Source organism: Gymnogyps californianus, unplaced genomic scaffold (assembly GCF_018139145.2).
Source record: "Gymnogyps californianus isolate 813 unplaced genomic scaffold, ASM1813914v2 HiC_scaffold_102, whole genome shotgun sequence".
NCBI classification, from domain to species: domain Eukaryota; kingdom Metazoa; phylum Chordata; class Aves; order Accipitriformes; family Cathartidae; genus Gymnogyps; species Gymnogyps californianus.
The window spans coordinates 164,533-189,590 of NW_026113983.1; the positions used below are offsets into that span (position 1 = coordinate 164,533).

The 25,058-nt window shown below is 45.0% G+C and overlaps 1 protein-coding gene across 1 annotated transcript in view; it reads right to left on the bottom strand.

The window, feature by feature from the left end:
• The window catches only part of LOC127027903 (sodium-coupled neutral amino acid transporter 9-like), a gene marked incomplete at its 5' end in the record, with an annotated part of 35,748 nt that overhangs the window by 2,816 nt on the left and 7,874 nt on the right, over window positions 1-25,058 (bottom strand). The window contains 2 exon segments of the mRNA XM_050913765.1: window positions 20,461-20,609; window positions 24,441-24,554. Of these exon segments, the coding sequence (XP_050769722.1) occupies window positions 20,461-20,609; window positions 24,441-24,554 (263 nt within the window).

The window sequence follows — 25,058 nt, forward strand, 5'->3', positions numbered from 1 at the left end:
TTTGGCAAAAGTATGCTGTCACCCTGACAATTCCAGGGAGACACAAATCACTGCAAAGTGCTGGGGCCTGGCCCATGCCTACTGAGCCCTGTTCAACACTATTCAGTACCCTCAAGGGGAAGCAAAGGTCTCTGGATCTGACAACAAGATGACAGGCACTGCAGCCACTCCGACCCCAGCAACAGGCACTGCAGCCACTCTGACCCCTGCAACAGGCACTGCTGCCACTCCAGCCCTGGCAACAGGCACTGCAGCCACTCCGACCCCCATGACAGGCACTGCAGCCACTCCAACCCGGCAACAGGCACTGCAGCCACTCCGACCCCCATGACAGGCACTGCAGCCACTCCAACCCCAGCAACAGGCACTACGGTTACTCCAACCCCTGTGACAGGCACTGCAGCTGAACCAGAGAATCAATCCATGCCGGTAGCAGCCAAGCAGCTGGGATCCCTTTCTAGGGAAGGGGGCATTGACAAAGCAATTGGAAAAAAGACACAAGCCCTCAGCCTCTGGAGGCGACTTCTATCAGGTGTGAGGGAAAGGTATCCCTTCAAGGGAGATGTTATATGTCACCCAGGCAAGTGGACCACCGTGGAGAGAGGTATCCAGTACCTGAGGGAATTAGCTGTGCGGGAGATGGTTTATTATGACCCAGACGATGTGCAGTTAATCACAGATGCAGATGAAGTCCAATGCGCATGACCCATGTGGCAGAAGTTTACACAGAGCGCACCATCGTCCTATGCCAACTCATTGGCAGTAATGGACTGGAAAGACGAGGAGGGACCAAAAGTAGATGAATTGGCTGGCCAACTCTGGCAATACGAAGAAAGTCTTTCTTCCTCCCTCGTCTTGGCTGTGGAGAAACTACCAGACATAATAGCTGAGAAATGGTCCCAAGAGTTCCAGTGATTTGAGGATAAGTTCTGCCTCCCACCTGCACAGACCAATATCTCAGCTATTAGGAATAAGCATCCCTCTGCTCAAGAGAGAGGAGATAGAAGGTACACCTCACGGGGTATCCTGTGGTCTTACCTGCGTGAGCACGGAGTGGATATGAGGAAGTGGGATAGAAAACCTACCTCGGTCCTAGATGCACGGATACGTGAATTGCAAGGAAAAACAACCACAAATGAGGGTTCTTCCAGGAAAATGGTTGCTTCAGGCTCCAGTGAGCAGTGTGAGCGGTGTGCCAGACAGAGTGGAAGGGCTGATCTTACTCCTGATCCTATGAGAAGGAATTCTAATCCATCTTTACAAAGAGTGAGTGGAGAATCTTACGACCGGGACTAGAGGGGCCCTGCCTCCAGCCAGGCGGAGGAGAGGGACAACCGGGTTTACTGGACTGTGTGGATTCGATGGCCTGGCACATCAGATCCACAGGAGTATAAAGCCCTAGTAGACACCGGTGCACAGTGTACCCTAATGCCATCAAGCTATAAAGGGGTAGAACCCATTTGTATTTCTGGTGTGACAGGGGGATCCCAACAGCTAACTGTATTGGAGGCTGAAATAAGCCTAACTGGGAATGAGTGGCAGAAACACCCCATTGAGACTGGTCCGGAGGCTCCATGCATTCTTGGCATAGATTATCTCAGGAGAGGGTATTTCAAGGACCCAAAGGGGTGGGCCTTTGGTATAGCTGCCTTGGAGACAGAGGGAATTGAACAGCTGTCCACCTTGCCTGGTCTCTCTGAGGACCCTTCTGTTGTGGGATTGCTGAGGGTCGAAGAACAACAGGTGCCAATCGCTACCACAAGGGTGCACCAGCAGCAATATCGCACCAACCGAGACTCCCTGATTCCCATCCATACGCTGATTGGTCGACTGGAGAGCCAAGGAGTGATCAGCAGGACTCGCTCACCCTTTAACAGCCCCATTTGGCCAGTGCAAAAGTCTAATGGAGAATGGAGACTAACAGTAGACTATCGTGGCCTGAATGAAGTCACACCACCGCTGAGTGCTGCTGTGCCAGACATGCTAGAACTTCAATATGAACTGGAGTCAAAGGCAGCCAAGTGGTACGCCACAAGTGATATCGCTAATGCATTTTTCTCAATCCCTTTGGCAGCAGAGTGCCGGCCACAGTTTGCTTTCACTTGGAGGGGCGTCCAGTACACTTGGAATCGACTGCCCCAGGGGTGGAAACACAGCCCCACCATTTGCCATGGACTAATCCAAAATGCACTGGAAAAAGGTGGAGCTCCAGAACACCTGCAATACATTGATGACATCATCATATGGGGCAACACAGCAGAAGAAGTTTTTGAGAAAGGGGAGAAAATAATCCAAATCCTTCTGAAAGCCGGTTTTGCCATAAAACAGAGTAAGGTGAAGGGACCCACACAGGAGATTCAGTTTTTAGGAATTAAATGGCAAGATGGACGTCGTCACATCCCAATGGATGTGATCAACAAAATAGCAGCTATGTCTCCACCAACTAGTAAACAGGAAACGCAAGCTTTCTTAGGTGTTGTAGGTTTTTGGAGAATGCATATTCCAAATTATAGTCTGATTGTAAGCCTTCTCTATCAAGTGACCTGGAAGAAGAACGATTTTAAATGGGGCCCTGAGCAACAACAAGCCTTTGAACAAATTAGACAGGAGATAGTTCATGCAGTAGCCCTTGGGCCAGTCCAGGCAGGACCAGATGTTAAAAATGTGCTCTACACCGCAGCTGGGGAGAATGGCCCTACCTGGAGTCTCTGGCAGAAAGCACCAGGGGAGACCCGAGGTCGACCCCTAGGGTTTTGGAGTCGGGGATACAGAGGATCTGAGGCCAGCTATACTCCACCTGAAAAGGAGATATTAGCAGCATATGAAGGAGTTTGAGCTGCTTCAGAAGTGGTTGCTACTGAAACACAGCTCCTATTAGCACCCCGACTGCCGGTGCTGGGCTGGATGTTCAAAGGGAAGGTCCCTTCTACACATCACGCAACTGATGCTACATGGAGTAAGTGGGTCGCACTGATCACACAATGAAGTCGGATAGGAAATCCCAGTCGCCCAGGAATTTTGGAAGTGATCACGGACTGGCCAGAAGGCAAAGATGTTGGAATATCGCCAGAGGAGGAGGTAACACGTGCTGAAGAGGCCCCACTGTATAATAAACTGCCAGAAAATGAGAGGCAATATGCCCTGTTTACTGATGGGTCCTGTCGCATTGTAGGAAAGCATCGAAGGTGGAAGGCGGCTGTATGGAGTCCTGTACGACAAGTTGCAGAAACTGCAGAAGGAGAAGGTGAATCGAGTCAGTTTGCAGAGGTGAAAGCCATCCAGCTGGCTTTAGACATTGCTGAACGAGAAAAGTGGCCAGTGCTCTATCCCTATACTGACTCATGGATGGTGGCAAATGCTCTGTGGGGGTGGTTGCAGCAATGGAAGCAGAGTAACTGGCAACACAGAGGTAAACCCATCTGGGCTGCTGCATTGTGGCAAGATATTGCTGCCCGGCTACAGAACTTGGCTGTAAGAGTACGTCATGTAGATGCTCATGTACCTAAGAGTCAGGCCACTGAAGAACATCAAAACAACCAACAGGTAGACAAGGCTGCTAGGATTGAAGTAGCTCAGGTAGATCTGGATTGGCAGCATAAAGGTGAATTATTTATGGCTCGGTGGGCCCATGACACCTCAGGCCATCAGGGAAGAGATGCAACATATAGATGGGCTCGTGATTGAGGGGTGGACCTGACCATGGACACTATCGCACAGGTTATCCATGAATGTGAAACATGCACTGCAATTAAGCAAGCCAAGCAGTTAAAGCCTCTCTGGTATGGAGGACAATGGCTGAAATATAAATATGGGGAGGCCTGGCAGATTGACTATATCACACTCCCACAAACCCGCCAAGGCAAGTTCCATGTGCTTACAATGGTGGAAGCAACCACCGGATGGCTAGAAACATATCCCATGCCCCATGCCACTGCCCGGAACACTCTCCTGGGCCTTGAAAAGCAAGTCTTATGGCGACATGGAACCCCAGAAAGGATTGAGTCAGACAACGGGACTCATTTCCAAAACAACCTCATAGACACCTGGGCCAAAGAGCACAGCATTGAGTGGGTGTATCACATCCCCTATCATGCACCAGTCTCTGGGAAAATCGAGCGATACAGTGGACTGTTAAAGACTACACTGAGAGCAATGGGTGGTGGGACCTTCAAACATTGGGATACACATCTAGCAAAGGCCACCTGGTTAGTCAACACTAGAGGATCTGCCAACCGAGCTGGCCCTGCCCAATCAGAACTTTTACGTACTGTAGAAGGGGATAAAGTCCCCGTAGTGCACATAAAAAATATGCTAGGGAAAACAGTCTGGGTTACTCCTGCCTCAAGCAAAGGCAAACCCATTCATGGGATTGCTTTTGCTCAAGGACCTGGATGCACTTGGTGGGTGATGCAGAAGGATGGGGAAGTCCGATGTATTGTATGATGTTGATTGCTCTATAATCTTGCCACTGTATGTCATCATTATTATAATTGTTATGTGCTATATTAATGGTATTACAATAAGAATTACTTAGATTAATGAAGAATGAACTTTGATAAAACTGAGTGAATTCCTGGAACCAGGTCTGACTTCAGCATGCAACAATCCAACACTACACACCATCCTCCTGCTGTGCTCAGTGTCACCCGCCCGCCATACCACACTAAAGCCCAATCCTGCTCTGCCGACTGAGTGGACTTTGCACCATCCCTCCTGTCCAGACAGACTGTTATGACAGATGGAGCCCAAAGTCATGGACTGAATGAACTCAACAGACATTTGGTAGAGATGGCCTATAGACTGCAGGAATGATATCTGTGTGTATATGTATCAAAAGACAGGAAAAGTGGTGGTGATTAATTGGAAATGTATCAGAAAGTGTGGGATCTGGGCATAACGTAAATGGTATAGAATAAGGGGTGGATATTGTCCTGGTTTCGGCTGGGATAGAGTTAATTTTCTTCTTAGTAGCTGGTACAGTGCTGTGTTTTGGATTTAGTGTGAGAATGATGTTGATAACACTCTGATGTTTTAGTTGTTGCTAAGTAGTGCTTATCCTAAGTCAAGGACTTTTCAGTCTCCCGTGCTCTGCCAGGAAGCAGGTGTACAAGAAGCTGGGAGGGAGCATAGCCAGGGCAGCGGACCTGAACTAGCCAAAGGGGTATTCCATACCATAGGACGTCATGCCCAGTATATAAACTGGGAGGAGTTAGCCGGGAGGGGTAGATCGCTGCTCTGGCATTGGTCAGCGGGTGGTGAGCAATTGCATTGGGCATCACTGGGGTTTTTTTCTTTTTTTTTTCTCTTTTTTTTTTTGTTATATTCCTTTTCATGACAATTAGTATTATTATATTTCATTATTATTATTGTTAGTATTATATTTTACTTTAGTTATTAAACCGTTCTTATTTCAGTCCACAAGTTTTACCTTTTTTTTCCCCTCATCCCCATCCCACTGGGAGCGGGAAGCGGCTGCATGGTGCTTAGCTGCTGGCTGAGGTTAAACCACGACAAACCTGGAAACCCTTTTTTTCTACCTAGGCAGATATTCATACTTCATCTCAGCTCCAAGACAGGAAAAAGCCTTATTCTTAACAGAGAGAAAGGCATTGGCATTTAGAAAAAACTATCCTTCTGAATAAAGAAGAATCTGGTATCTAGGGTTACTAGTAGCTGTATTATTTGAGATGATAGTATTTTTCATAAGATTGTAAGTTTTATGCAGGTGTGCTCCAGAAGGGACAAGCATTTCTCATAGTCCGTGACATTTTAACAGGTTCTAAATTGCTCAGTTTTAGCTTGACACTGGCTTACAGTACAATTAATGGTCACCGCACATTGCAAAAGGGCAGTCAGAAAAACAGTATTTTTGGGGGCATAACCATACCACCTCTGCTTATTACAACTACAGGAAGAAAAGTATTTAGAAGATGTGAGAGATCAGAAAAGATTTGGCCCCTTTTTACCTAACCACCCTGCTGGCACCCAGCTGTTTTCCAAGCAGCATTATAACTTTCTTCCTCGTGGTCAACGGCAGTAGAGTTGGGTGGCCCATGCCAGGGCTGGATTACCTGCCTGGGCAGCCTGATTAGGGTTGCTGCTCTGAGGCACAGGTTGGATTGCCTCAAGGAGAATGTAATTCACAAAAGAGGCACACCCACAGCAATCCGAGTGCAGCACATGGTGCTCCGTCTTTTCTATTCTGTCCCCAGTCTCAATATTCTTGGTTGCACAGATGAAGACCCTAGCTCCTTTCTATAAAGGGAATCACTGCTCACCTGCAAAAATCCCACAATCCCACAAAAATCATAGTAGAGAGGAGAAAAAAATAAAAATCAAGCTCTCTGTGGTGGGTTGACCTTGGCTGGATGCCAGGTGCCCACCAAGCCTCTCTATCACTCCCCTCCTCAGCTGGACAGGGGAGAGAAAGTATAATGAAAGGCTCACGGGTCAAGATAAGGACAGGGAGACATCACTCACCAATTACCATCACAGGCAAAACAGACTCGACTTGGGGAAATTAATTTAATTTATTGCCAATTAACAACAGCGTATGATAATGAGAAATAAGAACAAATCTAAAAACACCTTCCCCCCACCCCTCCCTTCTTCCCAGGCTCAACTTCATTCCCAATTTCTCTACCTCCTCCCCCCGAGTGGCACAGGGGGACGGGGAATGGGGGTTGTGGTCAGTTCATCACATGTTGTTTCTGCCGCTCCTTCCTCCTCACATTCTTCCCCTGCTCCAGCGTGGGGTCCCTCCCATGGGAGACAGTCCTTCATGAACTTCTCCAACGTGGGTCCTTCCCATGGGCTGCAGTTCTTCATGAACTGCTCCAGCGTGGGTCCTTTCCATGGGGTGCAGTCCTTCAGGAACAGACTGCTCCAGCATGGGTCCCCCGCAGGGTCACAGGTCCTGCCAGGAGCCTGCTCCAGCACGGGCTTCCCACAGGGTCACAGCCTCCCTCGGGCATCCACCTGCTCCGGCATGGGGTCCTCCACGGGCTGCAGGTGGATATCTGCTCCACCATTAACCTCCATGGGCTGCAGCAGGACAACCTGCCTCACCAGGGTCTTCACCATGGTCTTCACCACCACATGCTGCAGTGGAATCTCTGCTCCGGTGCCTGGAGCACCTCCTCCCCGTCCTTCTTCACTGACCTTGTGTCGTGGTTTAACCCCAGTCAGCAACTAAGCACCACGCAGCCATTTCCCCCTCCCCCTCCCAGTGGGGTGAGGAGGAGGAAAGGAAAGAAAAAAGTAAAACTCGTGGGTTGAGATAAGAACAGTTTAATAACTAAAGTAAAATATAATACTAACAATAGTAATAATGAAATATAATAATAATAATAGTAATGAAAAGGAATATAACAAAAAAAGGAAGGGGGGGGGAAACAGTGATGCACAATGCAATTGCTCACCACCTGCTGACCAATGCCCAGTTAGTTCCCGAGCCGCGATCCACCCCTCCCGGCCAACTCCCCCTGTTTATATACTGGGCATGACATTCCATGGTATGGAATACCCCTTTGGCTAGTTCAGGTCAGCTGCCCTGGCTATGCTCCCTCCCAGCTTCTTGCACACCTGCTTGCTGGCAGAGCATGGGAGACTGAAAAGTCCTTGGCTTAAGATAAGCGCTACTTAGCAACAACTAAAACATCAGAGTGTTATCAACATCATTCTCACACTAAATCCAAAACACAGCACTGTACCAGCTACTAAAAAGAAAGTTAACTCTGTCCCAGCCAAAACCAGGATACCTTGGTGTCTGCAGAGTTGTTTCATAGAATCATAGAATGGTTTGGGTTGGAAGGGACCTTTAAAGGTCATCTAGTCCAACCCCCCTACAATGAGCAGGGACATCTGCAACTAGATCAGGTTGCTCAGAGCCCCGTCCAACCTGACCTTGAATGTTTCCAGGGATGGGGCATCTACCACCTCTTTGGGCAACCTGTTCCAGTGTTTCACCACCCTCATCATAAAAAATTTCTTCCTTATATCTAGTCCGGATCTACCCTCTTTTAGTTTAAAACCATTACCCCTTGTCCTATCGCAACAGGCCCTGCTAAAAAGTCTGTCCCCATCTTTCTTATAAGCCCCCTTTACGTATTGAAAGGCTGCAATAAGGTCTCCCCAGAGCCTTCTCTTCTCCAGGCTGGAACAACCCCAACTCTCTCAGCCTGTCTTCATGGGAGAGGTGTTCCAGCCCTCTGATCGTTTTTGTGGCCCTCCTCTGGACCCGCTCCAACAGGTCCATGTCTTTCCTGTGCTGAGGACTCCAGAGCTGGATGCAGTACTCCAGGTGGGGTCTCACCAGAGCGGAGTAGAGAGGCAGAATCGCTTCCCTCGACCTGCTGGCCATGGTTCTTTTGATGCAGCCCAGGATATGGTTGGCTTTCTGGGCTGCGAGTGCACATTGCCGGCTCCTGTCCAGCTTTTCATCCACCAGTACCCCCAAGTCCTTCTCCACAGGGCTGCTCTCAATCCCTTCATCCCCAGCCTGTATTGATACTGGGGATTGCCCTGACCCAGGTGCAGGACCTTGCACTTGACCCTGTTGAACCTCATGAGGGTCACATGGGCCCACTTCTCAAGCTTGTCCAGGTCCCTCTGGATGTTATCCCGTCCCTCAGGTGTGTCATCTGCAAACTTGCTGAGGGTGCACTCGATCCCCCTGTCTATGTCATTGATGAAGATATTAAACAGTACTGGTTTAAACACTATGGACCCCTGAGGGATACCACTTGTCACCGATCTCCATCCAGACATTGAGCCATTAACCACTACTCTCTGGATGCGACCATCCAGCCAATTCCTCATCTACTGAACAGTCCACTCATCAAATCCATATCTCTCCAATTTAGAGAGAAGGATGTTGTGGGGGACCATGTCAAAGGCCTTACAGAAATCCAGACAGATGATATCCGTATCTCTTCCCTTGTCTACTGATATAGTCACTCCATCATAGAAGGCCACTAGATTAGTGAGGTATCATAGTTTAACCCCAGCCAGCAGCTAATCACCATGCAGCTGATTCCCCCTCCCCCTCCCAGTGGGATGGGGAGGAGGGAAAAAAATAAAGGTAAAATTCATGGGTTGAGATAAGAACAGTTTAAGAACTAAACTAAAATAAAATATACTACAAAATAATAATAATATAATAATTAGAATGAAAAGGAATATAACAAAAAAAAAGATAAATAAAACCCAAGAAAAGAGAAGTGATGCACAATGCAATTGCTCACCACTTGCTGACCGATGCTCGAGCAGCGATCCACCCCTCCCGGCCAATTCCCCCCAGTTTATATACTGGGCATGACGTTCCATGGTATGGAATACCCCTTTGGCTAGTTCGGGTCAGCTGTCCTGGCTATGCCCCTCCCAGCTTCTTGCACACCTGCTTGCTGGCAGAGCATGGGAGACTGAAAAGTCCTTGGCTTAAGATAAGCGCTACTCAGCAACAACTAAAACATCAGAGTGTTATCAACATCATTCTCACACTAAATCCAAAACACAGCACTGTACCAGCTACTAAGAAGAAAATTAACTCTATCCCAGCTGAAACCAGGACAATATCCACCCCTTATTCTATCCATTTATGTCATGCCCAGGTCCCACACTTTCTGATACATTTCCAATTAATCACCATCACTTTTCCTGTCTTTTAATATATACACACAGATATCATTCCTGCAGTCTATGGGCCATCCCTACCAAATGTCTGTTGAGTTAATTCAGTCCATGACTTTGGGCTCCATCTGTCATAACAGTCTGTCTGGACAGGAGGGATGGTGCAAAGTCCAATCAGTCAGCAGAACAGGATTGGGCTTTAGTGTGGTGCGGCGAGCGGGTGACATTGGGCGCAGCAGGAGGATGGTGTGTAGTGTTGGATTGTTGCATGCTGAAGTCAGTCCTGGTTCCATCACTACTGCACTTCACTCGGTTTTCTCAAAGTCCATTCTTCATTAATTTGGGTGATTCTTACTGTAATACCATTGATATAGCATAAAACAATTATAATAATGATGACATACAGTGGCAAGATTATATAGCAATTAATAGCATACAATTTAATCTATTGGCTGTTCTCACCTAAAATCAAATCCCCTTGAGGCACACATCGGACTTCCCCATCCTCCCGCATCACCCACCAAGTGCACCCAGGTCCTTGAGCAAAAGCAATCCCACGAATGGGTTTGCCTTTGCCTGAGGCAGGAGTAACCCACACTGTCTTCCCTAGCATATTTTTTATGTGCACCACAGGGACTTTATCCCCTTCTACAGTACATAAAAGTTCTGATTGGGCAGGGCCAGCCCGATTAGCAGATCCTCTAGTGTTGACTAACCAGGTGGCCTTTGCTAGATGTGTATCCCAATGTTTGAAGGTCCCACCACCCATTGCTCTCAATGTAGTCTTTAACAGTCCATTGTATCGCTCGATTTTCCCAGAGGCTGGTGCGTGATAGGGGATGTGATACACCCACTCAATGCCGTGCTCTTTGGCCCAGGTGTCTATGAGGTTGTTTCGGAAATGAGTCCCGTTGTCTGACTCAATCCTTTCTGGGGTTCCATGTCGCCATAAGACTTGCTTCTCAAGGCCCAGGAGAGTGTTCTGGGCAGTGGCATGGGGCATGGGATATGTTTCCAGCCATCCGGTGGTTGCTTCCACCATTGTAAGCACATGGCGCTTGCCTTGGCGGGTTTGTGAGAGTGTAATATAATAAATCTGCCAGGCCCCCCCATATTTATATTTCAGCCATCGTTCTTGTGCTGGTTTCGGCTGGGACAGAGTTAACTCTCTTCTTAATAGCTGGTACAGTGCTGGGTTTCAGATTTAGTGTGAGAATAATGTTGATAACACACTGATGTTTTAGTTGTTGCTAATTAGCACTTATCCTAAGCCAAGGACTTTTCAGTTTCCCATGCTCTGCCAGCAAGCAGGTGTGCAAGAAGCTGGGAGGGAGCATAGCCAGGACAGCTGACCCGAACTAGCCAAAGGGGTATTCCATACCATGGAACCTCATGCCCAGTAAATAAACAGGGGGGAGTTGGCCGGGAGGGGGGATCGCGGCTCTGGAATTGGTCAGCGGGTGGTGAGCAATTGCATTGTGCATTGCTTGTCTTTTGTCTTTTCTTTTTTTTTTTTTGTTGTATTCTTTTTCATTACAATGATTATTATTCTTAGTTAGTAGTGTATTTTTATTTTTTCTTTAGTTATTAAACTGTTCTTATCTCAACCCACGAGTTTTACTTCTTTTCCTTTCCTCCTCCCCACCCCACTGGGAGGGGGGAGGGGGAAGCGGCTGTGTGGTGCTTAGTTGCTGGCTGGGGTTAAACCACGACAGTCCTCCATACCAAAGAGGCTTTAACTGCTTGGCTTGCTTAATTGCAGCGCATGTTTCACATTCATGGATAACCTGTGTGATAGTGTCCATGGTCAGGACCACCCCTCAATCGCGAGCCCATCTATATGTTGCATCTCTTCCCTGATGGCCTGAGGTGTCATGGGCCCACCGAGCCATAAATAATTCACCCTTATGTTGCCAGTCCAGATCTACCTGAGCCACTTCAATCTTAGCAGCCTTGTCTACCTGTTGGTTGTTTTGATGTTCTTCAGCGGCCCGACTCTTGGGTACGTGGGCATCTACATGACGTACTTTCACAACCAGGTTCTCTAGCTGGGCAGCAATATCTTGCCACAATGGGGCAGCCCAGATGAGTTTACCTCTGCGTTGCCAGTTACTCTGCTTCCATTGCTGCAACCACCCCCACAGAGCATTTGCCACCATCCATGAGTCAGTATAAAGTATTGGCCATTTTTCTCGTTCAGCAATGTCTAAAGCCAGCTGGATGGCTTTCACCTCTGCAAACTGACTCGATTCACCTTCTCCTTCTGCAGTTTCTGCAACTTGTCGCATAGGACTCCATACAGCCGCCTTCCACCTCCGATGCTTTCCTACAATGCGACAGGACCCATCAGTAAACAGGGCATATTGCCTCTCATTTTCTGGCAGTTTATTATACAGTGGGGCCTCTTCAGCACGCGTTACCTCCTCCTCTGGTGATATTCCAACATCTTTGCCTTCTGGCCAGTCCGTGATCACTTCCAAAATTCCTGGGCGACTGGGGTTTCCTATTCGACTTCATTGTGTGATCAGTGCAACCCACTTACTCCACGTAGCATCAGTTGCATGATGTGTAGAAGGGACCTTCCCTTTGAACATCCAGCCCAGCACTGGCAGTCGGGGTGCTAATAGGAGCTTTGTTTCAGTACCAACCACTTCTGAAGCAGCTCAAACTCCTTCATATGCTGCTGATATCTCCTGTACTCATGATGACCCTGGTTCACCTTCATCCTTCGCTAAGCGAACTGATTTTTTTGTATATTTCTTCTTCTGTATAGGGGTGATTGATATTGGCACCAGTTGATTCTCTAGTCCAGCTGCATCATCCATCGCCAAGGTTTGAGTAGCCACAGTGCCTGCCGCCGGGGTCTGAGTAGCTACAGTGCTTGTCGTAGGGGTTAGAGTAGCCACAGTTGTGGGGACTGGAGTAGCCGCAGTGCCTGTCGCTGGGGTTGGAGTAGCCGCAGGCGTGGGAGCTGATCTCTGGGTGGTATTTTTAAATAGTTGTTTAATCCTAGACAAGATCTGAATCACATTCAGGAACAGGCTGATTCCTAGCAATAGGACCATGCTGAGTTCAACATCCCAAGGATATTCAAAATTTACAAACTCCTCCAATGCTATTGTAATTCACCTGGCAGAGAAAGGGAAGATGTGGGAAGATGTCTCCTCCATAGGTTGGCTCCCCGAGGAGAAAAGGTAGAAAGTGCAATTATTAATATTCTCTAGGAGATAGCACCCGAAGTATGGAGATGTCTCCTCCATAGACTGGTTCCCAGAGGAGAAAAGGTAAAAGGTACAATTATTAATAGTCTCCCATAGGTGGCTCCCGAAGTACAGAGGTGACAACAATGCTGAGTACAAACACCCAATTAGTTTCACAGCCTGCTCTTCTATCATATCATAAGCCAGTGTTACAAACAACAACAATGTGATAACTCTAGCCCGGTTCCCACAGGTGATAAACAGCACAACAGGGAGCATATACTGCAAGCAAGGCATTACATAATGCAACTTCAAGAACAACCACACCAACCTTGAAAGCAAAAGAGTCCACACTGTAACCAGTGACTATCAAACCAATACAATGAATACTTACAACAAGTTTCTTTTAACACACTCTGATCAGATCTGTTGTTATCTCAACCCTTCATGCCCCATGTCGGGCGCCAAAAGGGCTGTCGTGGTTTAACCCCAGCCAGCAACTAAGCACCACGCAGCTGCTTCCCCCTCCCAGTGGGATGGGGAGGAGGGGAAGAAAAAAAAAAAAAAAAAAGGTAAAACTCGTGGGTTGAGATAAGAACAGTTTAAGAACTAAAGTAAAATAAAATACACTACTAAGAATAATAATAATATAATAATAATAATTGTAATGAAAAGGAATAACAAAAAAAAGAGAAATAAAACCCAAGAAAAGACAAGTGATGCACAATGCAATTGCTCACCACCTGCTGATCGATGCTCGAGCAGCGATCCACCCTGCCCAGCCAACTCCCCCCCCATTTTGTATACTGGGCATGACATTCCATGGTATGGAATACCCCTTTGGCTAGTTCGGGTCAGCTGTCCTGGCTATGCTCCCTCCCAGCTTCTTGCACACCTGCTTGCTGGCAGAGCATGGGAAACTGAAAAAATCCTTGGCTTAAGATAAGCTCTACTTAGCAACAACTAAAACATCAGCCTGTTATCAACATTATTCTCACACTAAATCCAAAACACAGCACTGTACCAGCTACTAAGAAGAAAATTAACTCTATCCCAGCTGAAACCAGAACATCAGGCAAGACTTGCCCTTGGTGAAGCCATGCTGGCTGTCTCAAATCACCTCCCTGTCCTCCATGTGCCTTAGCATAGCTTCTAGGAGGATCTGTTCCATGATCTTCCCAGGCACAGAGGTGAGGCTGACAGGTCGGTAGTTCCCAGGGTCCTCCTTTCTACCCTTTTTAAAAATGGCTGCAATGTTTCCCTTTTTCCAGTCACCAGGGACTTCACCTGACTGCCATGACTTTTCAAATATCATGGAGAGTGGCTTGGCAACTACATCAGCCAATTCCCTCAGGACTCTGGGATGCATCTCATCAGGTCTCAGACTTATATATGTTCAGGTTCCTCAGGTGGTCTCAGACCTGATCTTCTCTTACAATGGGAGGGACTTTGCTCCCCCAGTCCCTGCCTTGAGGTCCATCCACTCGAGAGGTGTGGGAAGAGAGATTGCCAGTGAAGACTGAGGCAAAAAAGCTGTTGACGACCTCAGCCTTCTCCTCGTCTGTTGTTACCAGTTTGCCAGTCGCGTTCATCGGGGGGGTATGCTTTCTTTGACCTTCCTGTTTTGGCTGACATACCTATAGAAGCCCTTATTATTCTTTGCATCCCTTGCCAAGTTCAGCTCCAGCTGTGCCTTGGCCTTCCTGACCCCATCCCTACACAACTGGGCAACATCCCTATACTCTTTTTCTCTCACATATTCTCACTCCTCTCTCTCAGCTGCTGTTGCGCAGCAGTTTTTACCCCTTCTTAAATATGTTATTGTAATGCATAAGCTGTCACATGTAAAGTAATCTTATCTTGTATGTATACAGAGGATTACAAAAGGATGGCTGATCACTTCAGGATGTTCTGGAGGCTGGTATATCTGGTGCATCTTGAAGGAGGATGCAAACAGACAGTAGTTAATCAACTTTACTTAGATAACTTTGAAACAGACTCAGCAGTATTGTGGAGTTAAGTTACCCTTTAACTAACTGTCTCATTAGAATACTTAGAATCACCCCTTCCTCTCTGAGCATGCATGGTAGAAAAAAGAAACTCTGTACCTTTCAATGAAACCGAAGACTACTGGGACCAATAAGAATCTTGAAAGATTACATGTAAACAGTATTGTCCTGATAACGAATGGTCAAACAGTATAAAAATGTCCACCGTGTGTTAACCGGGTGTGCTAGCTTTGTGGAGTTACCACCTAGCACCCATCTTTGTGCAAACATGAAATAAATATCTCGGCTCTGTGTGTGAGATTGGATTATTGCACACTGGGTAAAAGAACCCTGATTTTGGGACAACATTATTACAGGGGCGTTACCACCGTCGCTGATTGGCTCAGCTTTGGCCAGCAGCGGGTCCGTCTTGGAGCCGGCTGGCACTGGCTCTGTCAGACATGGGGGAAGCTTCTGACATTTTCTCACAGAAGCCACCCCTGTAGACCCTCCGCTACCAAAACCTTGCCACGTAAACCAAATACACTCTCCCCTAAGTCTTGCTGATTTTCCCCATTGCAAGGTTAAACTTTCAGACTGACAGAGTCCAGAAACAACCTGGCATGCCAGAAGATCATTAGAGGGCTTGCTCTATCAAGTTCTCTCCTGGGGAAGCAGTAGCTACAGTTAAGCCACTGAATGACAGTGACCATATATATCTAATTAACTTCAGCTTCCTCAAAGTAAGAATCAATGCAAAAACTGTGAAACCAAACCCTAGGGCAGAGGATATCTAAGGAAAGAAACTGATTTTAAACCCCCTCAGGTCAGATGCAAGGAAATTAAAAGTGCTGGACTCAGCATAGAGTCACAGGGTGAACACACACGCACACAACAAGGGAAACAGGAAAGCAAGGAAAAAAGCAAAACAGGATCATTGAAGTAAGAATTTTTGAAAGGTTACTGTATCTAAAACTGCATTTTCTTTCTGGAAATCTCACTGAAGTGACATCGTTCAAAAGACTATGAATCACAGCAGTTAAGCAAGACAGAAGCTAGGTGAAGAACAGATAACTAAACACGCATGCAAACAGCAGAAATTTATTTCATCGCATCAGAAGACACACATCTGTGGGAGAACTAGCAGGTCTGCTGGGCTACCATGGAGTAAAGGGAGGACAATCTTTTAGGAAAGCCAAGTGATTTCTGTCCATCAGCTTATTTAACCTCTCAGAACAGGAAAGATGTTTAAAAAAGTTTTAAAAACTGATCAGATGACTGTACAAAGCATTTTATACATAGCATATAATTAATCAAGGGAATTCTCTGTCACAAATATCACTGTAGCCAAGAGCCAACAAAAATAATAAAAAAATTAGCTTTCTGTACATCCAAGAAGATCCAGAATCATGTAAGAGACAGCAGATAAACCACATGCCTCTGGCCCTAAGTCACCCATTAAATGACGCCATTGCAAACATATCTCACTTTAGAAAAGAAAGTAATTTCCCAGTACATGACATTTTGGCCTTCCTTTACAACACCAGGGAGAGAAGAGGATAATAAACAGTTCCTTGGGTTTCATCCCAGTATGTCACTTTCTATGTTGTGGTCTGTACACTATCATACATTTTGCAAAATGAAAGAAGGAATTAGGATGCCTTCTCTTGTCTCTAAATCTTTCATAGGAAGCACAGAAAGGCTGAAGGCTTTGTGATGACGCCTATCAGAAGACTACTGTGCCCAGCATGTCTATACACATATTTGTTTTTAAGACGGGCAGACACAGGTGTCTGACACTGATACATAAGAGGAAGGAGAATCCCCCTTCTTAGAAGCAGGGGGGCTTTTGCTCTCCTCCTTACTGCTGGAGGACATAGGATGCTATTCGTTTCCCCTATGCTTCAGACAAGCAAGCTGCTACTATTCAGCTGATCCCCAACATGAAACCTGGGAGAAGAAAAAGGTACATATCGTCTGCTTAAGCTTTGAAGTTTGGAGAGGATGAGCTGCTTTGTCACACAAGACTACAGATTACTAGGATACACCATTGCTAAGCACAGCAAAGCATTGTTAGTAGAAAAATAGCACTGCAAAATATCTAAAAAGCGTGGGACAGAAGACATGGGGATCAGTCTTCAGACAAGAAAAGCTCCCCTGAAATTGAGTAAATGGTTCCTGATTAAGTCATAATCCATGGCTTACCAGCAAAAGCCAGGATATGAAACAGAATGTTGCTTTTGGTAGAATTGCCTTAGATTAGACCAATTATTAAAACAAAGAACTACAATGCAGCAAATTAATACCTTGGTGCTTCATCATATCCAGTGACAGATAAATAGTAAAGAAAAAGGAGTTAAAGCAAAAAATCAAATTGATCTGAGCAATAAAGTCACTGCTAGGAAATAAAAATTATCTGGCAGTCCTGTAAGCATGTGTGTGATCAAGCTATTCAATCAACAGCCAGCTTTAAGATGCATCCATCCAGAGTTCAATTGCTCCAGCTAATAACTTAATGGCTATCTCTTAACTCCATCCATAGCAGCAGCAGGTATTCACATCTGCAATCATTCATATGAAGAAGCCTAGCTTTTAATATCAGGGAGTTTCCAGTTCATGTGAAACCTGCAGCGCATCAATATGGAGCAACCCAGAGCTTAAAAATGAAGATAGGAAAATTTACAATGGGGACTGAGACCAAAGGAGGGGCTTTTATTTTTTTTGGTAAAAAATTGGACAATTATAGCCAGAAGGTAAATTTATAACATTCTCTCAGCTGAAAACAAAATTTAATATAGGAAGGATGCACCTATGGAAATACATGTGACTTAGAACGTTGAATCACAGTGGGGTTAAACGAGGCTAGGTTGTCAACAGAGATCCTCAAATGCACAATCAATATTAATTCAGCACACTACCCAATGTGCTGTATATACAGATGGATGGATATACCATCAGTGTACAACACTAAATCCTACTTCCACAACCTGAAAATAAAAACAGGAAAAGGTAGAAAAATCATGTAAACATACAGAATCAGTCACAAAAAGGCAAGATTTTAAACTGTGGTTTTTGTTTTTTTCAAATCCTTCTAGAAGAATGGCACAGAACCTCACTTTCTGCTCTGCTCTTTTTCTCCTGCTTCATCCTTTTGGTTCCTTATTACATAGAAATTTTCCCCAGTCAAGAATATCTCCCTCCATATACACACCTTATGCACACATCTAAGAGCTAAAGCTTGAGTCTCTGCAGGTCAGTCTTCTTATTGCCCGAGAAGCGTTAGCCCTTGACATTGAAGATTTCGATAAAAGAAACCAAGTATATACAATTACTAGTGGAGTGCTCATTTTCCTACATAAAAGCCATGGAACTTAATATTTCCAGGTAGGTTCTTCAGGGTGGATCAACAGGCTCCCCAGTGAGACATCAGTTTATGTCAGTAAGAGCTGCTACTTTATATTTGCAAAATGTTTCCCCACAAAAGCAGCTCTGGGAAAAACCCAGAATACTGAAATTCTTCCTAGAAAGGTGATACAGTGTCCTGGTTTCGGCTGGGATAGAGTTAACTCTCTTCTTAGTAGCTGGTACAGTGCTGTGTTTTGGATTTAGTGTGAGAATGATGTTGATAACACTCTGATGTTTTAGTTGTTGCTAAGCAGTGCTTATCCTAAGCCAAGGACTTTTCAGTCTCCCATGCTCTGCCAGCAAGCAGGTGTGCAAGAAGCTGGGAGGGAGCATAGCCAGGACAGCTGACCTGAACTAGCCAAAGGGGTATTCCATACCATGGAACGTCATGCCCAGTATATAAACAGGGGGGAGTTGGCCGGGAGGGGCAGATCGCGGCTCTGGCATCAGTCAGCGGGTGGTGAGCAATTGCATTGTGCATCACTGGTAATTGCGGGGGGGGGGGAAGGGGGAAAACTAAAACATCAGTGTGTTATCAACAGTATTCTCACACTAAATCCAAAACCCAGCACTGTACCAGCTACTAAGAAGAGAGTTAACTCTGTCCCAGCCGAAACCAGGACATACAGGCACAGTGCTACTAAAGGACCTTCATGAGCTTTGGCTGCTGGTGAGAATCAGTCATCAAAAGAGATATTTCACAAGCAGGTAGTAAGTCTTTACTATCCTCCCAAAGACACGTCCTGTTCTTGCTACCAGTCGTCAGTTAGTGCCCATTGCATAGGAAAAACTAAGGGCTGACACATACAGCCAGCCAGAATGTACTATCTCATCACCATAGGTTGGAGCGATTTAAGTGGCTTCCTAGAAACCATTCTGACTTCTCAGAAACTTTAAATACCTTCCTATAAGGAGTCTTTAAAAAAAATAAAATAAAATAGTGAGTGAAGCTATCCACAGGACATTCTGGAGACAAGAACCAAGTATTTGCATCATGACATTTGTCATACCATGAAGGCTTAAAACAGCGAGATTGAATTAATCTGAGCAGAGACTGGTATGAAACTGTAGATTCTAGGAGAGGGCATGAGGGAAATGAAAACCATTCTGGTCAGGGAGTAACTGGAGGGAGGAGATAGGAAGAGGCACATCCACATAATATAAAGGACATGGCTATTTCCCAGTGGCCATGAAATCCATGTTTAGCACTTAACGGCCTTGTTTCCAACGGTAACTTGCAGCAGTTCCTAAAAATCTCCTCAACGTTGAATTGTGTACAATTTAGCATCAAAAATGGCAGGCGCTTATTTCACTGCCTAATTTTAGGCATCCAATTTCTAGACCTTTTCATAACTATTTTAGGACCCAGAAGAAACCTGAAACTTGTAACAATGTCTTCCCAGACATGTATGCTACTGCTGATGCCACAGAGGAAATATACATTTCTTCCTAGGATATTTTTTTCCTTTCCTCCATCAACAGTAATTCATAATATAAAATAAGAAACTCTGAGATAAATGCCAACTTCTCAGCTGTGACATTCAGACAATACTCCAAATATAAATGTCCTAGACTTTATTAAAAAAAAGAAAAAACAAAACAAAACCAATCAAAAAAACCCAACTAAAATTGAGCTCTGGATCAGCTCTTCCCTGGAGTTCAGACAGTGTACAAATGCAGGGGTGTGGCTCATCTCTGAAATTAGCATGTGAAAAGCTATTTTTATAAGCATAGCAGCAGCTTAGATAACATGGCTAACAACTCACTTAGCTCTGTTTAAAAACAGATGGATGATTACTAGTTATGCACAATCAAAACGCATATTGCACCCTGAAAGGTTAATATCCAGAGTGCATGTCCTTCACAGCTTAAAGACTACTTAATGAAATGCTTCTGAACTGAACAAAATTTTTTTCCTGTACTTTTATTTTGCCATATAAATGCATGACACAAAGGAACTGTGTTGACAAAATTCCTCTGTTTATTGACAAAATGAAGAGCTAAACCAAAAGAACATCCCTTTCTGCTCTGTCAAGCTGCAGCGGTCCTGATCTGCAGGCAAGAGTTTATTTTGCATGCCTATTCACCCCCTGACTCTACAAACATTGTGAAATTAGCTTTTGAAACATACCTAATGCAGCAATGGAAATCCCCGAAAGCTCAGCCAAATTTCTGACAACAAACAGAAGGCCAGTTACGCAAAGTGTGCCAAGCTTGTCAAAGGGTAAACTTCTTACCTTGGGTAAGCATTTCCAAAAAACTGTCTTAATAGCTGAACTCGTGCCAGATAGCCCAACAGTGGGTATACAGTCATCATCTGGAACAGCAGGAATATTCTTGCAACAAATGACATGATTTCATCATTGGGAAAGTTATCTAGAAAATTCTAAACATAGGAATAATGTTACATTTATCAATGGTGGCTTGATTACATGTATCTGCTGATTTTTAATAGCTGTGTGCAAGAAAGAAAAGGATAAAAGCCAAGCAACTACAATTGCTAAATCAACTCCATAACATGAAATACCCTCTCCCTCTTTTACAATTGCTTTGCCACCAAATGCCAACTAATTTTTGAATATTACAGGGCTGATGTCAGCTTTCATGTTAGCATTAAAGATGGAATTATTTTCTAATCTTCTGAACATCCTTAAATAATCAAGGCTGTGGAAGGGCCACCTGATTTCTTAGGCAAATGGATACATATGCTCCTATTACCTATCATATCATATCTAGATATTAAAAACAGTTATTTAATCAGTAAAATTGGATCATATACAAATGAGGAAGGGATCATATACTACAAGTGGGAACACCTAAAAGAGTAGTATAATACTTAAGTATCATGGAAATATATAAATGGCTTCATAAGTACTTAGGATAACTACAGAAAATAAATGGGAAGAAAACCACTTATCATCTATTATTCAACTGTGGATTTCACCCCATGAAGTTATTTCAAATGGTTAAAAAAATTATTTCATGGTTAAACAGTGGTACCAGTTCTAACTAACCTACAGTCAGAGGAAGCCTTTAAATGCTGCTTTATTGCTAAATATTATGCAAGAGACATGGAACATCTGGCATAAAATGGATCACCAATTGATAACTCCTATCTTTGAAGTAATTTAGGGTGTGGGAATCAGCCTTGCCTATAAGCAGATAAGAGTTTAATAGCCTTCATAGGATGTTTCATGTAGTGCTATTATCTGAAGAACTTCGTTTGCAAGGCCCATCACAGTGTTAGACTCCAAACCTACCCATAAGCGAGGACTCTTATCTAAACGAGCTTGCATTCACATTACATTTCTTTTTCTGGAGTACCTGAAACCAGTCTCAATGAGTGGGACTGGTCACTGCACACACAACTAAACATAAACATAATACTTTTCAGGATTAAAGAAGCTAAAGAAATTAAAGCCTGAACTGTTCATTTGTTCATTTTGGTCCTTTCTTCATCACTTTCATGGAGTATTTATTTAATGTTTGTTTTTACAGAACTACTGGCAACCAGACATGAGTGCAAATAAGATAACACAAGCATTACTTATCTGCTTGTGAACAGAATATTTCAGTTGGAAGGGACCTACAACGATCATCTAGTCCAACTGCCTGACCACTTCAGGGCTGACCAAAAGTTAAAGCATGTTAGTAAGGGCATTGGCCAAATGCCTCTTAAACACTGACAGGCTTGGGGCATCGACCACCTCTCTAGGAAGCCTGTTCCAGTGTTTGACCATCCTCTCTTGATAAAGAAATGCTTCCTAATGTCAAGTCCGAACCTCTCCTGAAGCAGCTTTGAACCATTCCCATGTGTCCTGTCACTGGATACCAGGGAGAAGAGATCAGCACCTCCCTCTCCACTTCCCCTCCTCAGGAAGCTGTAGAGAGCAATGAGGTCACCCCTCAGCCTCCTTTTCTCCAAACTAGACAAGCCCAGAGTCCTCAGCCATTCCTCATAGGACATGCCTTCCAGCCCTTTCACCAGCTTTGTTGCCCTCCTCTGGACGCATTCAAGGACCTTAACATCCCTTTAAAATTGTGGGGCCCAGAACTGCACACAATACTCAAGGTGAGGCCGCACCAATGCTGAATACAGAGGGATAATCACCTCTCTTGACTGGCTGGTTATACTGTGTTTGATGCACCCCAGGATGTGGTTTGCCCTCTTGGCTGCCAGGGCATGCTGCTGACTCATATTGAGCCTGCTGTCAACCAGCACCCCCAGATCCCTTTCTGCGGGGCTGCTCTCCAACCACTCCTCTCCCAATCTATACTTGTGTCCAGCATTACTCTGTCCCAGGTGCAGAATTCAGCATTTGCTCTTGTTAAATTTCATGCCACTGATGATCGCCCAATGCTCTAATCTATCCAGATCCCTCTGCAAGGCCTCTTGTCCCTCGAGAGAGTCAACAGCACCTCCCAGTTTAGTATCATCAGCAAACTTGCTAAGGGTGCATTCAACTCCTGCATCCAGATCATTGATAAATATATTGAACAGAACTGGCCCTAGAATTGAGCCCTGAGGAACACTGCTGGTGACTGGTCACCAGCCAGATGTAGCCCCATTCACTACAACCCTTTGAGCCCTGTCATTCAGCCAGTTCTTCACCCAGCGCACCATGTACCTGCTCATCTCACAGCTGGACAACTTGTCCAGAAGGATGCTGTGAGGGACAGTATCAAAAGCCTTACTAAAATCCAGAAAAACTACATCCACCACCTTCCCTTCATCCACTAGGCAGGTGACCTTATCGTAGAAGGATATCAAATTAGTTAAACAGGACTTTCCCTTTGTGAACCCATGTTGACTGTGCCTGATGATTGCATTGTTCTTTAAATGCCTTTCAATAGTACCCAGTATGATCTTCTCCATAATTTGTCCAGGTACTGAGGTTAGACTAACAGGTCTGTAGTTTCCTGGGTCTTCCCTCATGCCCTTCTTGTAAATTGGAATAACATTGGCTAGCTTCCAGTCAGCGGGCACCTCCCCAGACTCCCAAGACCTTTGGTAGATGATCAAGAGGGGTCCTGCCATAACATCCTCTAGCTCCTTCAGTACTCTGGGATGAATCCCATCAGGCCCCATGGACTTAGGAACATTCAGCTGATACAGCTGGTCCCTTACAATTTCAGTGTCCACAAATGGAAAGTCACTGTTCCCACACTCGTGGTCCTCTGACTCAGGGGACCGGACAGCCCAAGATCTATCAGTATTATCAAAGATTGAGGCAAAAAAAAGCATTGAATGCCTCTGCTTTTTCTTCATCCCTATTTGTCAGGTGACCATCATTAAGAAGTATTGGTCCAATGTTTTCCTTAGACCTCCTCTTGCTATTAACGTACTTAAAAATCCCTTCTTGTTATCTGACACACTGACCAGTTTCAACTCTAGCTGAGCTTCGGCCTTTCGTGCCTTCTCCCTGCATATGCGAACCACAGCTCTGTAATCTTCCTGTGAAGCCTGACCTTGCTTCCAGAGATCATGGAATTTCTTTATCCACCTGAGTTCCAAGAGGAGTTCCCTGTTCAGCCAAGCTGGTCTTCTGCCCCGCTTGCTTGCCTTTTGGCACAATGCGCTTGCCTGCTCCTGTGCTTCTAAAAGGTGGTTCTTAAAAACTGACCAGCACTCGTGGACTCCTAAGCCCTGTCGTGGTTTAACCCCAGTCAGCAACTAAGCACCTAGTCAGCTACTAAAAAGAAAGTTAACTCTGTCCCAGCCGAAACTAGGACAGCCCTCAAAGGCAGATTTCCAGGGGACACTGCTAAGTAGCTCCCTGAATAGCTTAAAGTTTGCTCTCCTGAAGTCCAGGGTAGCAACTCTGCTGTCCTTTTTTCTCATTACACTGAAAATTTTAAACTCAACCATTTCATGATCACTGTGGCCAAGACAGCCATCTACCAGCATATCTCCCATGAGTCCTTCTCTATTCACAAATAGCAAGTCTAGGAAGGCATCTTTCCTAGTTGGCTCACAGAGTACTTGTGACAAGAAGTTATCTCCCACAAACTTCAAGAATTTCCAAGACCTGCTCATCACAGCAGTATGATATTCCCAGTTGTGGTAGTGCCCATGAGGCGTTAGCCAACTGACCAGAGTCCAGGACAGATGCATCTGCCAGGGTGAGTCACAAAGCAAGCAGCAGTAGCAGGTTTTTTTTAATACATATTTATTAAAAGGTCAAGGATGAATATATACTGCAGTAAAACATCTCACCTGTTCAATACATTCTTTGGATAGTGGTGGTGAAGGAAAAGATGCAAAAATTATCACTCCAACATACAGATATGTTAATCCCACCAGGATGTAAGCAATAGAGAGGCGTCTCACCTGAGAAAAAATAAAATCTTATTTTGGCCAGCACCAACACACCAAAACAGGCAAAATAAAAACTTCATGAGAAGATTTCTATTGCCTTTATTACTGTTACTTTTATATTTATTACTGTTTTATATTTATTACCATTACTTCTACATTTTTACCTTTTCTTTCTATTACTCAAATGGGGACTTCAGATCTGGTCCTGGATCAGACCAGAAATCTGCAAGAAGATATCCCAAAGTGGAGCTAGACAAGTATTATGTATCTATGTAGATACAGAAAAGGCACCAAGAAACAGATATGCCAATAGATGTAGCATGTTATTGCTAGACGCACAAACATACACAAGTTATTCAAACAAACAAACAAACAAGAAATCCCCTCTACTTTCTTACATTCACCTATTCCTACTAAGAGCCTTGGGACACAGAGACAGCTGTCAAAGACAGAAAGCCCATCAATGTGTATTGGGTTTGCGTGGCAAGGGTTTGGTAGCAGGGGGGGCTACAGGGG